This window comes from Camelus dromedarius, chromosome X (genome assembly GCF_036321535.1).
Source record: "Camelus dromedarius isolate mCamDro1 chromosome X, mCamDro1.pat, whole genome shotgun sequence".
In the NCBI taxonomy this organism is placed as follows: domain Eukaryota; kingdom Metazoa; phylum Chordata; class Mammalia; order Artiodactyla; family Camelidae; genus Camelus; species Camelus dromedarius.
The window spans coordinates 86817307-86834053 of NC_087472.1; the positions used below are offsets into that span (position 1 = coordinate 86817307).

The following is a 16747-nucleotide window of genomic DNA, read 5'->3' on the forward strand; positions in this document are numbered from 1 at the left end:
AGTCCAGGAAAAAAAAAACACAAAACATATTCTAGATACTCAAGAAGCCATTTTACTCAGATAAATCTCCCTTTCCCTCCCCTTGCCTCTCAAAAACACACACACGCTCCTGTTTTGTTACCTCATATGCCAAAAGTAAAAATAAGGAAAATCAAGAAGAAAAAATGGAATTGATGAGGACATAAGGAAGATAACAAGTGAATCTAAAATAGAGGTTAATTCAAAAAGGAGAAAGGAGAGGAAATGTATTTTACTATTGTGTTCCTTGACTCCCTCAAAAATCTTTTTTTCCCTTTTTTATTGAGGTATAGTTGATTTACAATGTTGGGTTAGTTTCTGAAAAACATTCTCAATATCATTTAAGTGGCTTTATAAATGGACACAAAAATCCCATATAAAACCATAAACTTCTAAAATAAGATATAATTTTATTTCAATAGTAAGCACATGCTTCCTTTTTGTGAGAAAATATTTTCATTTTTACAAGGAATGTATTTTTCATTTTGAAATTTCATTGATGTATGAAATGTACAATTTCAAAAGAGCACTTTAGCAGTTGTTTTTATACTAGGTTTCAATTTCATACATTGATTTGAAGCGTTTTGCAAACACTATTAATTTAAAACATCTAAAAGTTATATAAGTATATAAATTTATTTTTAAGTAAATATCTTCTGTAGAGTTGTTTGCTGATGGTAGTTCTAACACAGGCTATCTCAGTGAAACTATAAACATTCACTTTTTTTATGCTATAACTATGGAGACAATTTTTGGGGTTTTGCCTCATCAATACATCATCAATAGAACAATAAAAATAAATGAATAATATCTCAGTTTTCAGTGAGTGGACACTAATTACTATCATGATCATATGTCAAACATGGAATCTTCATTAATGTATTCTATTCAGAGCATATTTCTTGATCAATTCCCTAATTCTAGAGTGTAGAGTCTATTTAAGACCTATGCAGCCATCCCCAATACCCCCACCACCCCAGGACATTATTAGTTGCTCCTTTTGTGTTGCATTCTCTATTTACCTCTATTGGTACCAAATACTTGTTTAAAGTCTACCTTCCCTATTATATTGACCTCTAACAAGGAAAGGCCACTTCCTATTTCATCTTTGCTTCCCCAATATCTTGGGCAGAGTACACAAGGATTACTCACAATAAATATACACTAAAAGATGAAAAGTAATAAAAGAATCATGAGACTCAAATTTATTCCAAAGAGGCTGAGGTGAAAGGGAGGCTCCTAGGGAATTTATTGCTGGAAGACCTCATTTATCTCAATGGGATGAAAGATGGAATGCCTGGCAAGAGAAAGGCAGGCAGCTTTGGAGAGTTCAAAAGAGAACCTTATAAGGACTTAACAAAGCATCAGCAAAAGGATTTGCCAGGATTAAGGTTTCAGGGAATGTTCATGATTTTGTTTCCTTGCACATGGAAAAGCCTACTGGAGCCCATTTAGGATTTTCAAAGTTTTTAAATTAGTTCCAAAAGGTCTGCTTTATCCCAAACCTGCTGAGGGTTGAAATGGAGTTTCGGGTCAGGGAAGAAGGGTAGGGAAAGCCAGTTAAGAGCAAACAAGTCTCAAGGCTGAAAGGAAGCACACAACAACAAAAAGAAAAGGCACAAAAATCATCAAACAGATGACCCTCCTCCTTCTAGAGACTGTTTTCAGGTCTCCTTACATCCTGTTTGCTGACCAGACGTCAACATGCCACAACAATTAAATCTGTTCCTGCCTCTCTTAGAGGCAACTGTACCACCATCCAAGAAACCATCTAGTTAGCACAGCAGTTAGTGAAACTATTTCCTTCCTCATCCTGTTAATGTGGTCTGAGAGCTTTGCTCATGGATAAGCTATTATTGATTTTTACTGGTGAGCGCAAAGGTACACCTTATGTAGTGCCTTCGGCAAAGTGTGAATTTGTGGACTAGAGCAAAGTAAAGCTAAACTTCTATGAACAAGGTCAATAACATACAAAGAGGCGGAATTCCTCCCAGGACAGAGACATGGAGTTTAGTTCTTGATAGGAGCCTAAAGCAATGCCATTTAAAAAAAAAATTTTATGTCAACAAAAGAGGGACTTTAAGCATCAAAAGAGAAAAATGGGGGTCTGAGAGGTGTAATTTAGATGAATTGATCCATCAACATACATGAAAATGGGACACGGAAGCTAGAGCTCAAATCTACATGAACTGCATCCTGGATACGCTCATACTTTGCCTTGGATGCAACATTCCAGCATCATCTGACTCACGTCCTTCTAATTCCTAACACAGAAATCAATCCTTTGACCGTAAATATACTATATAGTAATGATCTCACTCAAAGTTAATAAATTTTCACACAGAGTACATATTCATTTTCAGTATACAATTCACTCTACACTATAAACATTTTTACCAAATTTTACTGCTCTACACATTCACCTCATAATTTGGTGAGTCAATCTCAAGGTGTAATATAAAAGGAGAATTTCTGGTCCTACAAGATCTGAAATCCAGAAACATGGTTTAACCAAGGTGTGCTTTAATTTCCTTGAGTCTGTTTAAGGAATATGTAACAAAGTCCTATTGGTTCAAAACTCCTTATGCTGATGTTTCTTATTTTCATTTACTACTTCCTTTGTGCCAGTTCTTGTACACTTAACAATATTAACTCAATGAATTTCTCACAATTACAGGTGAGCTAGATTTTGCTATAACCCCCATGTTACAGATGAGGGAACTGAGAGGCTCAGACTAAATAACTTCATCAAAGTTAACAGAGCCAGGATTCAAACCTAGGCAGCCTAGCTCCAGATTACATGTCAGCAGCCGGTATTACACTGTTTCTCATGAAAGCATCATTACACTGGGAACTTCTTAAAGAAAATCCTTATGTCCAAAATCATTATTTTAGATGTCTCTCTTTTTAACATTTTGTAATAATGTAGAATAAAAGCCTACTATTCTTCACTGTCAGACACAAAAGAATCTACATTTAAATGTCTTACCGGTTATCGCTGTTATCGCAGAAAAGAACATGGGTGAAAAATGACACAGGTTTAGATGATTTGAAGCTGAAGTGGCATGTTAGCGCAGCATTAGTTCCACTGGGAGAGCCTGTGATGACTTGGCCTTTTGGGAAATTCGCAGAAAGAGGCTGAATCTCATCACCATTAAGAAGCGTTGCTGGGGGAATCTGGACACTTAAAGTTGAATCTCTGTTTGAGATTTAAAAAAAAAATATTTAGCTCAAAATACACACAAACAATTGGATTTAAATGCATTTTTCTCTGTTTTTTGAATCTTTAGGAAAATTAAAACAAAAAATATTTACAATAATATGCCCAATTACTAAAAATATTTTTGTATCAGCTCTCATTTTCTGGTCATAACATAAGTAAAACTGGTAATATGTTAATTTAACTAAGAACCACATAAGATGATCAGAAGTTCTTTTTGTCCTCTCAGAATTCAAAACAGGGTTAAAACATCTGATTAAATATAATGTGTTTTCAATCACAGCCATGATAAAAACAGTATTATCCTTAAATATGTCCTGACAAAAATTTACTAAAAATTACTTTAATAGCTACAGCTTTATTGCATGTAGACTAAACAATATTAACAAATGCATACACATATCATTTTTTAAAAATTTGTATACTATTATGCACTTGTATACATACATCATTAATTTTTTTCAGTCATTACTATTAAAAATTCTACTTGATGTTCACATATTTCACTATATATTATATTTAGCCAACCTAAAATGTTGGTGATTTTTAATAGCACAGTATGTAGTATTCACTTTCAATTCTACTTAATACTTGATAACTTTTAGTTGTCAATAAATATTTCACCATATTACTTTATTTTATTATATATGTAGGTTCCTAAAGCAAATGAGTGTTATCAGATGGAAATTTTCCCTAGTATTCTAATTAAAATGAGGATTGTTCAGCTAATTAACGAGAAAAAGTAAAGAAAGATCTCAAGTAAAGATCTAAGTAAAGAAAGAAACCTTGAGTTAGTGAAATCCATAATGTTCACTGGATAAAAGATGAAAAAGTAGTTTATAAATTCAGGTTTGAATCCAATTCTGTTGCTAATTAACTAAGGGTCATTGGATAAGTCATTAACACTGTTGATTTTATTGTATATATAATGAGAAGACTAGGTTACATCATCTCTCTAGTCCCTTTCACACACTCATTTCACTATACCATGTTTTATAAGACAGCTTTTAACTTGAGGTAGTTTTTAAATTGATACCATTATACATTACTCAAAAGCTGAAAGAGTAAAAGATGAATTCATATATGAGACTGTTTCTTGACAAAAGAAAAACTTTCTAGCACAACATAATTCAAGTCATTTCTATTTCCTGTTTAAGCAGCAGGGTTTAGAGTCTACTTACAAGATAGGGTATTGAAAAAAACTGAATCCCAGAGTTGTCGAGTGAATGTTGGAAAAACTACATTCTCTCACAAAATAGCATTTAGAACAGGCCTCGAGGCAGAAGTAAGCAAGCACTCATATTTTGGAGGCCAAACGGCAGGAAACTAAAGGCCATTCTATGCTTCTCAACATGAATAATTTTCATTTATTTTCAACTGTTACATCACACTTGGAACTTGTTTTCTCTGGATCGCAGAATGCCTAACTATAAAATACGGTACTGAACCAGAGAAGCTCTGAGATGGGTCCAAGATCTGGTAGTTTATGAAAATAATGCTAATTTGTAATTCATGGTGATACACAAATCCTCAAAAGTTACATAACTTTAACATGTCAACTAGCCACTCTTCACATCTATTTCTTTCTATCTGTAGACAGGCATATATTTCTAAATACAAATTTGTCTGGCTTTCCTTATCATAATTTTTCATAAAGGATATCAATATATGTAGTCTTCCTTGACTTTTATTTAATCTCAGTATTTTGTTTATAAGATACTTAATAAAGTTGTCTTATGCTGAAGTCTCTCCACTTCACAGCTATAGAATATTCATGTACATATGTATTGAAAATTACATATTCCTTCATCTGTCACAGGACATTTGTGTAGTTTCCAGATTTTGCTATTCTTTGTAATGCAATTACAAATAATTTCAAACAAACCTTGCAGTACACATGTGCAAGAGCTTTTCTTCTTTCTGTTTTAATTGAAGTACAGTTGACTTACAATATTATATTGATTTCAAGGGTACAGCATACACAGTGATTCAATATTCAAAGTTATTATAAAACATTGGTTGTATTTCCTGTGCTGTACATTACACCCTTGTATCTTATTTATTTTATACCTAGTAGTTTGTACCTCTTAATCTTCTTCCCCTATCTTGACCCTCTCCCCATCCCTTTCCCTCTGGTAACCACTAGTCTGTCCTATCTATGAGTCTATTTCTGTTTTTGTTAAATTCATTAGTTTGTTTTCTTTTTTAGATTCCACATAAGGTGAAATTATACTGTTTGTCTTTCTCTGACTTTTCACTAAGCATAATACCCTTCAGGTCCATCCCTGTTATTGCAAATGGCATTATTTTATTCCTTTTTATGACTGGGTAATATTCCATTGTGTGTGTGTGTGTGTGTGTGTGTGTGTGTGTGTGTGTGTGTATATATACACACCATATCATCTTTATCTATTATATTGACAGACACTTGGGTTGCTTCCTTATCTTGGCTACTGTAAACAATGCTGCTATGAATGTTGGGGTGCATGTACCTTTTTAAATTAGTGTTTTTCTTTTCTTTGGATATATACTCCAAAGTGGAATTGCTGGATCATACAGCAGTTCTATTATTAGTTTTCTGAAGAAACTCCATACTGCTTTTCATAGTGGCTATACCGATTACATTCCTACTGATAGTGCACAAGGGTTCCCTTTTCTCCACATCCTAGTCAACATTTATCATTTGTTGTCTTTTTACAACAGCCATTCTGACAGGTGTGAGGTGATAATCTCATTGTGGTTTTGATTTACATTTCCCTGATGAGTTTTTCTTGTACATACTATGAAGTGGAATGGCTGGGCTGTGAAATATGTAGATGTTAAACTTTATATAGTATTATCCAGTGTAGTCCTACTCACTGACACTGTAACTAGTAGTCTGACTTTTTAAAGTTTACCTACCTAGAACAGGCAAAATGATACCTCATTGTATAGTCTCTAATATACATTTCCAAGTTTACAAACAGGTCAATTATATGTTTTCACATGTTTATTTTCCATTTATGATTCAAGAACCTCTGAGGGACATTACCAGGTAGCTAGAAGCAACTTTGGAGATATTCAAAGCTCTTACCTATTGATAATTTTTGTCAACATTTCTATTATTTGCTGTATTTCAGATTAATTTTTATTATTTATTTTGTTGCTAGCATGATTTTAAGTCTTGTTTAAGAAATCTCTCTCTACCCAGATATTAAAATTGTTTTTTCAAATTTTTTTCACATTTTACATTTTACATTTAAGCTTTTAATCTATGCGTAATGAATTTCTGTGATTAAGACAGGAATCCAGTATGAAATATTCCATACAGACAATCAATTGTTCTAGCACCATTTACTGAATAGTAATCTCTTTTCTCCAAAGATCTACAATACTACCTTTGTCATACATTCAGTATCCATCCATGTGTCGGCCTTTTTCAAGTCTCTCTATTCTATACCTTGGCTTATTTTCTCTCTCACTGAACCACTGACACTGATTTAGTCTTGATATTTGGGGAGGCAAGCCCTTCTCATCTTATTATTCTTTGGTGGTGGCTTGGCTATTCTTGACCCTTAATTCTTCCATATAAAATTTAGAATTTTACTTGTCAATCTCTATGAAAAATTTTATTTGAATTTATATTGCAGTTGCATGGAATATCTAAATTAATTTGTGGGGAACTGTCCTTTTTATAATATTGAATATCTCCATTCATGAATATGGCATTAATCTTCATTTATTTATGAGTTCTTTGACTTAAGTTTCGTAATTTTCTCTGTAGAGTTCCATACAGTTCTTTCTATTATCTTTAACTGTTAATGTCTTCATGAATAGTAGTTTTACAGTTGCATGTTCAAAATGTTTTATGCTGAAATGTTACACTGAATTTTAAATATTGGACTTAACATTTATCTGTGTTGATAAATGATCTTCATAGCTTTCAAAATTTGCCTGTAGACTCTTTTAATTTCCTATATGGAAATCATCTAATCTATAGATAATGATGGTTTTGAAGCTTCTTTTCCTACTCTTATTTTACTTTTAAAAAGTATTTTACTTTTCTTAACTCCCTGAATGGACTAGGTCTTTGGGAAAATGTGTTGGGGAGGCAATGATAATAGGCATCCTTGTCTTTTCTATTTTATTTAAAGGGAATTCATTTAAATTCTGATAATGTGTAATAATGTCTCCTGTAGGTTTATGATAGGAAACTTTAGCAACTTAAAGAATATCTCTTTTATTCCTGTTTAATAGTTTTATAGTACATGATTTTATCAAATTCTTTTTTTCTTCATGGAAATGATCATAATCATTATTTTAATGTAATGTAAACTAGTATTTTTATTTGTCAATGCAGTAGATGAAATAAAAAGATATTTTAGATTTTCTGACATTAGGCAAACCTTGCAATCCTAGGATACACCCAGATTGATCATGATCTATTAATATTACATTACATATGTGATATAGATTATATTATAAATGTGTGTAAATATAAAATTCAATTCATTAATGATTATTGCATCTACATTTATAAGAGAGATTGGCCTATAATTTACCTTTCTTAGACCGTCATTATCAGATTTTATAATAAAAAAATTCTGACTTCACCAAACAAATTAGGGCACATTCTCTCTTTTTCTGTTCTCTGGAAGAATTTATACAAGGTTTGATATATCAATTTTTTGGAAGTTTAGTAAAACTTGCCTGTAAAAACATCAGAGGATGGTGTTTTACTTATAAGATTTTAAGTATTGACTCAAAGACTTTATTTCCAATGTGGTTTTAGTAAATTATATATTATAGATAGACAGATTTTATTTATTTATTTATTTATTTATTTATTTATTTATTTATTTATTTATTTATTTACAAATGTCCCATTGCATTTAAGTTTTAAAATGTGTTAGAATAAACTTCTTCATAGCACTTCGATTATCTCATTTTTCTCCAGTGGATATATGGTTAGGCCCCATTATTCCTAATATTATTGAGTTGTGCCTTTTTTATTTCCTTTCAACTTCACTGTAATAGTGTCCATTGTATTCGGTCTTTCAAAGAGCCAGCCTTTGGTTTCAGTGAGCCTATCTTCTATATATGCATTTTCTATTCCTTTAATTACTCATTAAATCTTCCCTTCTACATTTCTTGGGTTTAATCTTCTATTCTTAGTCTTATTTATTAAATTGAATAATTCAAACTTTCAACAATTTTAATTTAATATCAGCATTAAAGAGTATATATTTCCATCTAAAGAGTATATATTTCCATCTAAAGAGTATATATTTCCATATCAGCATTAAAGAGTATATATTTCCATCTATTTTTGCTGCATTCTTTAAGTTTACTTATTTATTTTTTGCTTAACCACTGGAATTTTGGTGTTTATTTCATATAACAGATGCAGTTTATTTAACAAAAGATGCAGGTCTAATTGTCTAAAGAAAGCAAGAGAAGTCACAGTAGCTGTTTCAAGTTTAGTCTTTGTCTCTAATACTCAAACACTGTTTACAGCATTCGATTGTGTTATACACTTATGATTCTCAATGAGTATTGTTGTTTACATGTTTTAATATATAGTATTTTAATTATTACTTATTTGCAAAATTCAATATATCTTTGTTCTCTATAGAAGTGTTTTAAACATTTCTGAATGTATGGGATATCTGTTAATATTTTGATTTTTAATTATAATTATTATCAGAGAATATAGTCTATATGATGCCAACTCATGAAAATCTGTTAAACTTGCACCACAGAATGATACACTTTCAGTTCCTGTAAATATCCTAAGTTTAAGTGAGAAAAATGTGTATTCTCTAACTGCAAGGTGCAGTATTTTATAATACTATTTTTACTAATTTTAATAATATTAGTATTAAGTAAATGAGACTTCTTAATTATCTTATTCAAATCTTCTTTATCTATACAAATGTTTTTGTCTTCTGGACTCACCAGTAATTAAGATAGATGCTGAAATATCCTACAATATAGGGTATGTTTTTAATTTTCTCTTATTTCAATTTGGGGTTCATATATTTTAAGATCATTTAAATTGTGCATACAATTTTAGACTTCCGATAGTTTCTAGGTGAGCTGCATCTTTTATAATGATTTCTATATTAAAATGTTTTACCTCTTAAGTTTATTATATATGAAATTAATATTGCTATCCAGCTCTCTTTTGGTTATACTGGTATATCTTTTCCCATGATTTTATTTTGGTGGTCCTCAACTGTGAGTGGTTTTGCTCCCCAGGGGACATTGAGCAATGTGCAGACATTTTCTTTCTGTAACAACTCCAGAGGGAGGATGCCACTGGATAGAGACAAGGGAGGCTGGTAAACATCCTACAAAGTAGGGGATAGCCTCCAACAAAAAAAAGAATTATCCTTTCCAAAATTTCAACAGTTCTAAAGTTGAGAAACCATGTTTTATTTCGATCTTTCTTTGTCCTTATGTTTCATATATACTTCTTTTAATAGGCAGCTGGATTTTCTTTATTATTTACTCTATTATTTCTCTTTTAACTGGTCAGAGTAATTTATTTACACTTTATTGCATTACTCAACTATTTAGTTTCTGCCACCATTTTTGTTGAAGGTTTCTCTTGCTTTTAAAAGTATGCTTCTCTTTTTCTCTCTTATAAAGTTAACTTGAGGTTTTATTTCTACACTGTTTGTGTACTCATGTACAATCTTAGGTTTAGTGGATGCTCTTAAAATTCTACCCTACATACTTTATTTTAAAAGTTCTGGTTCATTTTCCAATCTCTTTTGTACAATTCCATGTTAATGACTAATTTTCATAATGCCATCTTTTTAAGCAAATTATTTATAATTTGTATTGATAATTACATTATCTGAATTACTTATGAGTCTAAATCTTAAGATGGCTATTTGTGCTGACTTTAAGTTACAGTGTCCTCCGTCCTGAGGAGTTTTCTAATACTTGACACTGTGCTCATGTCTACTTGATAGCAATCTATGGAAACTGAAATAAGGGTCAAAACTTGGGATGGCTTCATTTAGAGTAGAAGTTCCCAAAGTAAACAAGAGGATCAGTATCACCTGGAAACTAATTATAAGTACAAATTATTATATCCCATTCCAGGCATACCGAATCGTATATTCTGGGAATAGGACCCAAAAAATCTGTTTTAAAAAGTCTTTCAGATGATACTGATATACAACAAAGTTTAAGAACCATTGTTTTAGACAAGAGTTGCTTGCTTCTACTGAAAGGTAGAAGAATTTACTCACATGGAACCACTTTAACCTCTTCCAGTGTTCCTGGATTAATCCTAGGAATCTGAGATTAAGTTTTCCTATTTTGAAGCCATCCCAAGGTTTAAGAATCAGCCTGCATTTGGCATGTTAATACAGCTCACTGCTTCTACTCTGGTTTCAGTTTATAAGTATGTACTGTTTTGGTTTGATTTGATCTGAGCCCTTTGGAGACTGCCCACACTTCTCAGCAGCCCAGCAGTTATCTACAGATATATATACAGAAACACGCACACACATATGCTCTATTTGTTTTGTACTGTGTGGGTTCATAATGTGTCTGGGCCAATATAGTACTGTGATTTGGGCTGTTTGTAAATCTTTAAAAAAAATGAAAACAGATATCATTCCTCTATAGTGCATGCATAAGATAGGCAGAATTGTGTGATGAGCACCAAGGGTCCTGTTCTTCAGTGTACAAACTGTAATTCCAATCCCTTGGGTGGCCAGAACTGTAAATATGATGAGACATCACTTTGGTGATTAAGTTATGCTATATGGCAACAGTAAAGGGATCTTCCATATGTAACTATGATCCCTAGTCAATGGATTTTGAATAAAGCAAAAGGGAGATAAACATGGGTGGATCAGATTTAATCAGGTAAGATCTTAAAAGAAGGTTTAGAGGTTAGAGACAGAGAGGTCAGAGAAATGGTCTGCTTCTGGCTTGGAATGAGTTAAATATAGTTTTTCTTTTTTCTTTTTAATGGAGGTGCTGGGGATTGAACTCAGGACCTCATGCATGCAAAACACGTGCTCTACCACTGAGTTGCATCTACCCCCCTGGACTGAGTTAAATATCCATGCTGTGAATAGGGAATGACATGGCTAGGACTTGAGGGTGGCCTCTAAGTGCCTAGAGTTGTCTAAGCCAACAGCCAGCAAGAAAATGATGTCTTAGTCCTACAACTACAAGGATTAATTCTGCCAACAACCAGAGAGCTCAGAGGACTGAGACCTAGATGAGACTGCTGCTATAGCCCTTGATTTCTGCCTCTTGAGACCTTGAGCAGTGGACATAAACTAACCAGACTCCTGACCCAAAGAAACTGAGAACAAATCTGTGTTTTAAGGTAGTAAGTCTGCAGTAATTTGTCACACAGTGAAAGAAAACTAATACACTGAATTTTTAAGCTTGCATCTTATACCATTAAGAGTGACATACCAAAGATTTTTATAAGAAAATTAAATAACTAACTGTGAGATAATTAAGTGGGCTTGTGGGGTATTTTTAATTTAAATGTACAGTTAAATATTTTAGTAGTTCACTCGAACTATAGAAAGAAGACAGGCATTGTTCATGACTCGTGTAACACTAACACAGACACACACAAAAAACACCTATAGAAAATGTGGTAAATTCACATTAAGTATTTACCTGAAATAGCTCTGAGGTAAAATGTTGATATCCATCACAGTTGTTACATTCAAAGGAACAGGAGTAAAAAATATGAAAGGAGGGTCAAACAATAACTTGGGTAATTTCACCTCTCCAACCAGACACAACATTCGATAGCAAAGTGGATTATCATTTAAACGTACAGGAATATCAGCTGTGTATTTTCTAGGAAGTTCTAGTGAAAGAAAAACATTTGTTAAGTACTTCGGATTAGTTCACACAAACCAAAAAGCATTTACATAGTTTAATCCTTACTATATATGAAAATGTACTGCACGAAGTTACAGCTCAATAGAGCAGAAGAGATTACCCAGAAACTCGATTTATCCTGCCAAGGAACTTAAGACATGTAATGAGGTGTCACTGAAATAAAAATCTTCTAAAGTGCACTTTGTCTAGAAAGAGAGCAAGTCTCCTTAAAGTAGATTTTAATTATTATGGGAAAATACATATACCCTGGGGAAACAGTACAACAGGACTTCCTTTTTTTATTGTTTTCTCTGCCTAAACAGGAGCTCTCCATCCTTCAGTATCTGCAGTATGAAGATGAGGTCAGATCATTTCCATAAGGATCTCAGGGAACTACTAAGAAATGAAGATGCTGAGAGGAAAGTAAGGTGCTTTCTGACAAAAGGCTGCCAGGGTCAACTGGCCAATTTCACCTGGTAGGAAAAGACAGGAAGTGCCCACATGGTAACTCACAAAATGAAAGGAAATTTTGTGTTGGAGAAAAGGGCACAGGAGGCTGCAGACTAATCTCAGATCACAAGAGTCATCACAGCAAGTTGCCAATGCCTTTTTATGGGGGGGCCAGAGGGGTTGCTTATTTTTCAATTGAAGTATAGTCAGTTCATAATGCTGTGCCAATTTCCGGTGTACAGCATAATGTTTCAGTCATAGATGATGCCTTTTAAGACTTAAATCCCCGAACATAAGTCTCATAGGGAGAAAAATGTGATCTGGTGAGTATGAATTCCAGATAGTATCTCAGAATTCAAAAACATACTTAATACTGAGGGTTTTTTTTAAAAGTAACTTTATCCTTATCTCACCACTATTTGGGGGGAAGGTAATTAGGTTTGTTTGTTTGTTTGTTTTTAATGGAGGTACTGGGGATTGAACTGAGCAATTCATGCATGCTAGGCATGTACTCTGTCACTGAGCTATACCCCAACCCGTGAATACTGAGTTTTGAGAGTATTTCTGTGTTTCACAAGCGTTCAAGGTTTCTGTGGCCATGGAGAAGAGAGTTCCTTGTGTAAGGCTACGAACAATTTAATAACACATGTTTTTAAGCTCAGGTATGCCATCTCTCTCATCTAAGATACGTGATATAAAGGTATTATAGGCATGTTTAATTTTTTTAAGAGAGGCTGAGATCATAAGGAGGAATACCCTAGTTTCGACTGCTTGGGCTCAGCCCCACACTGAAGGAAAAGTCAAATGGAAATATGTCTTATTTCCTTCAAAGTAATCTAGTCCATTTCATCTGGAAATAAATGTAGATAGGGACAGAAAGGAGAAGCTCTGTACAGAAATACGATGGTGGCTTTAGCTGGACTAGTTTAGGATGAGACACAGTAGCAACTAAGAAGACAGACATCAAAATACACAGAAATATATAATGAAACCTAAGTATTTTTACAGTCAACTTCAGAATGCAACGAATATTTGATTCGATCATATTTTCAGAGTTCTAAACAGAGGTAATAAAGGTGAAACCTTTTAAAAATCCACTAATGACAGTATCTTAAGTAATGTTTCACACACATGAATCTGAAGTGAATATACAAGGCCAGGCTAAGAGATGTCCTGGACATCTATTTAAAGCAACATTGTGCTAATGCAATATTACTGAGAGCAAACACACAGCTCAGTGAACTCTCCAAAAAGCTTAAAAGCGTTAACAGGTTCTTATCATGCCTTTTCTATTGTTAACATGGCTAGCCGTGGGTATTTTATTATATTGTCACATGTATAATATATAGTAGTGTCCCAGAGATTCTGATTTACTGAGTGATTTACTGAGGGAATGCTCTCAAGAGGAAAGAATAGGTAAAAGAAGGACAGAATAAAGCAGGAGGAGAAGCATGAAAAGGTGTAGTTTTAGAATCTAGATTCAACCTGATCCCACATGGGGGCTCTGGGATGTGAATTCACAAACAACTATCTGAGACCAGAGGGACAGTGGGCTGGGCCACTGAGGGAGCAGTGGTGATGAGACTTAGCCTCCTAGGCATCTCTCCATGAGGCATCTTCCTCCAAACAATGACAATCCTCTAAAGAAGGAGACAGACATCACCTGTCAGGACCAATGCCCACAACTGACAGAGGGATGGAAAACCCCAGTCACGAGAACTGGATAAGCCCAAACAGCATATATAAGAGGCTGTAATCTTAATGCTGCTTCATAAGAATAATTAGGAAGAATAACAGGTAAGTTACTGTTAATACCTGCTGAAATAGAAAAATAGTCTGAAAATGGCATTTGGTATGCTTCCCTAGTTATAGCATGTAAAATATAAAGGTAGTTGAGCAGATGCTTTAAGTTAGAGACAAGTACTAGTACAGACTTCCTCAAAAAGAGGAAAAAAAATCTTCATAGATATTTTTTCAAGCAACTATCTGTTGTTCCTTTGCTCCAGTCTGCTTAAAGAAGCTAGATGTCAATACTTTCACTTCCCAAAGCTCATTAGTGGAAAAATTCTGTTTTTGGGTAGTAGGGATCCTCATGCTGAGAATTTTCTAGGATATGTATGCCCTGAGAGTCAGGCTTATGAAGCACTGAGGCTATTTACATGAGAACTAAGAATAATCTTCTCCAAGGGAAGTGAGTCTAGCCACACAAATGAGATTCAAGAGCAGTGGTCCAGACTCAGAATGACTTGGACATTTGCTTCAGTGTGGGTAACACATACTCTCACAGCCCCCGCCTCTATCCCAGTAGCAGTCCAAGGAAGGGCAATAAAGGGAGAGTGAAAACTAAAAACTGCCTCACTAAAACTCTTCAAAGCTCTGAGAATATAAGCAGCCCTACTTGGTAACCAATATAACAAAGTGAGCCAAAATGGAGATAAAGTATATCTGCCTTACTCTAGGTGATACTGATGACAAAGGTTGCATCTACAAGGCAAAGGAAATAGAAGGAGAAATAAAGGCCCTGACCGTGGTTTGGAATAAGAGGCTTACACCACAGTCACATTATAAGTGGAGAAAATGGCAGAACAAAAATATCATCAATCACCAATCCACCTAGAATAAAATGGCAGATGCTACAGGTATAATTAGAAGAAATCTTAAGTCAGTTAGAGACCCACTGTCTTCAAGAGGCTGGGAAAAAGTAAACAAGCTACTTTTTGGGGGGGCGGGTGTAAAGGGTAATTAGGTTTATTTATGTTTTTTTTTTTTAATTGGAGGTACTGGGGATTGAACCTAAGGCTCCATGCATGCTAAGCATGGGCTCTACCACTGAGCTATACCGACACCCCTACAAACTACTTATTATGCTTATTGTGCTGCCCTGTCTATCCAAAGCCCTGTGACCTGAGGGTGACAAGTTACTTAATAAGATTGTTGGAATCCTGGTTTGCACATAAGTGGGAGGTCATGTAAAGAAGTTAGAAAATGGATCAGATTTAGGATAAAGGGATCCAGTCTGGGGCAGGAAGTGGATAGAAAAACAGATTTTAAGTCAAAAAGCAAAATGGTACTATTGTAACTTGTCCAAAAGGAAAGTGATTTGGTCTAACAGTTTTGGTTTTGATTTTTTTTAAAATGATGAGGAATTTTTAGTTATTTGAAATACACAGATGCAGAGAAATACCTCTGTTTCCAACATTTGAAAAAAATGTTATTGTGATAAAAAACTTAATATGAGATCTACCATATTAACAGATTTTTAAGGGCATAATATTTTTACATATAAACAGAGTGTTATACAGTAGAACTTATTCATCTTTCATGACTTAAATTTTATACCCATTTATTAGCAGCTCTCTATTTCCCCCTTCCTTAATCCCTGGAAACCACCTTTGTTTCTATGACTTTGTTTCTACTCTGTTTCTATGAGTTTGACTATTTTAGATATATCATATAAGTAGAATCAGGCAGTAATTGTCTTTCTGTAACTGGCCTATTTCACTTAGCACAATGTTCTCAAGGTTCAATCATGTAACATACTGTAGGATTTTCTTCTTTTTAAGGATGAATAATATTCCATTGTAAGTATATACCATATCATCTTTGTCCTTTCATCCATCAATGACATGCCCCAACATGTGTACAGAATCCCTCAGCAAATATAGACAACTTATTGATTTAAAGTAAGGAAATCACTATTTAATCATTAGGTAAGCACTAAATTAAGAGACTTCAGTGGCCACACAGGAAGAAGAATATAGATCTTACAGAATTAGTTCTGAGATGTCACTAAACAAACAGTGACAATAATAAGAACAAACAAAAAATTGCAACAACAATGACTACTGAATGGAGGTGAGGCTGTCATTTCCATGGCTGCCATATTACTTATAATGTTTCATTTCTAAAAATAGAATTTTGAGACACACAAAGAAACAACAGTGAACAATTCGTACACAGGAATAAAAAGGCTGTCAACAGAAACTGTCCCTGAGAAAAGTTCAAGCACTGGACATATACACATACATTTATACATAAATGTGTTATATACAAATTGTGGAATTAAAATCTACAGAAATTGAAATGAAAAATTCACTCAACAGGGATTCAAGAATAGATGTGAACTGGTTAAATAAAGAATCAGCCAATATGAAGAAAAAAATGTCACTTGAGTTTTTCTAGTCTGAAGAACAGAAAGAAAAC

At 33.7% G+C, this 16747-nt stretch overlaps 1 protein-coding gene across 1 annotated transcript in view; it reads right to left on the reverse strand.

Annotated features, from left to right (window-relative positions):
• Window positions 1-16747, reverse strand: part of CFAP47 (cilia and flagella associated protein 47) — a 419927-nt gene that overhangs the window by 308832 nt on the left and 94348 nt on the right. The window contains exons 25-26 of the mRNA XM_064483196.1: window positions 11885-12080; window positions 3008-3217 (exon numbers count right to left, since the gene is read on the reverse strand). Of these exons, the coding sequence (XP_064339266.1) occupies window positions 3008-3217; window positions 11885-12080 (406 nt within the window). The remainder of the gene's footprint in view (window positions 1-3007; window positions 3218-11884; window positions 12081-16747) is intronic.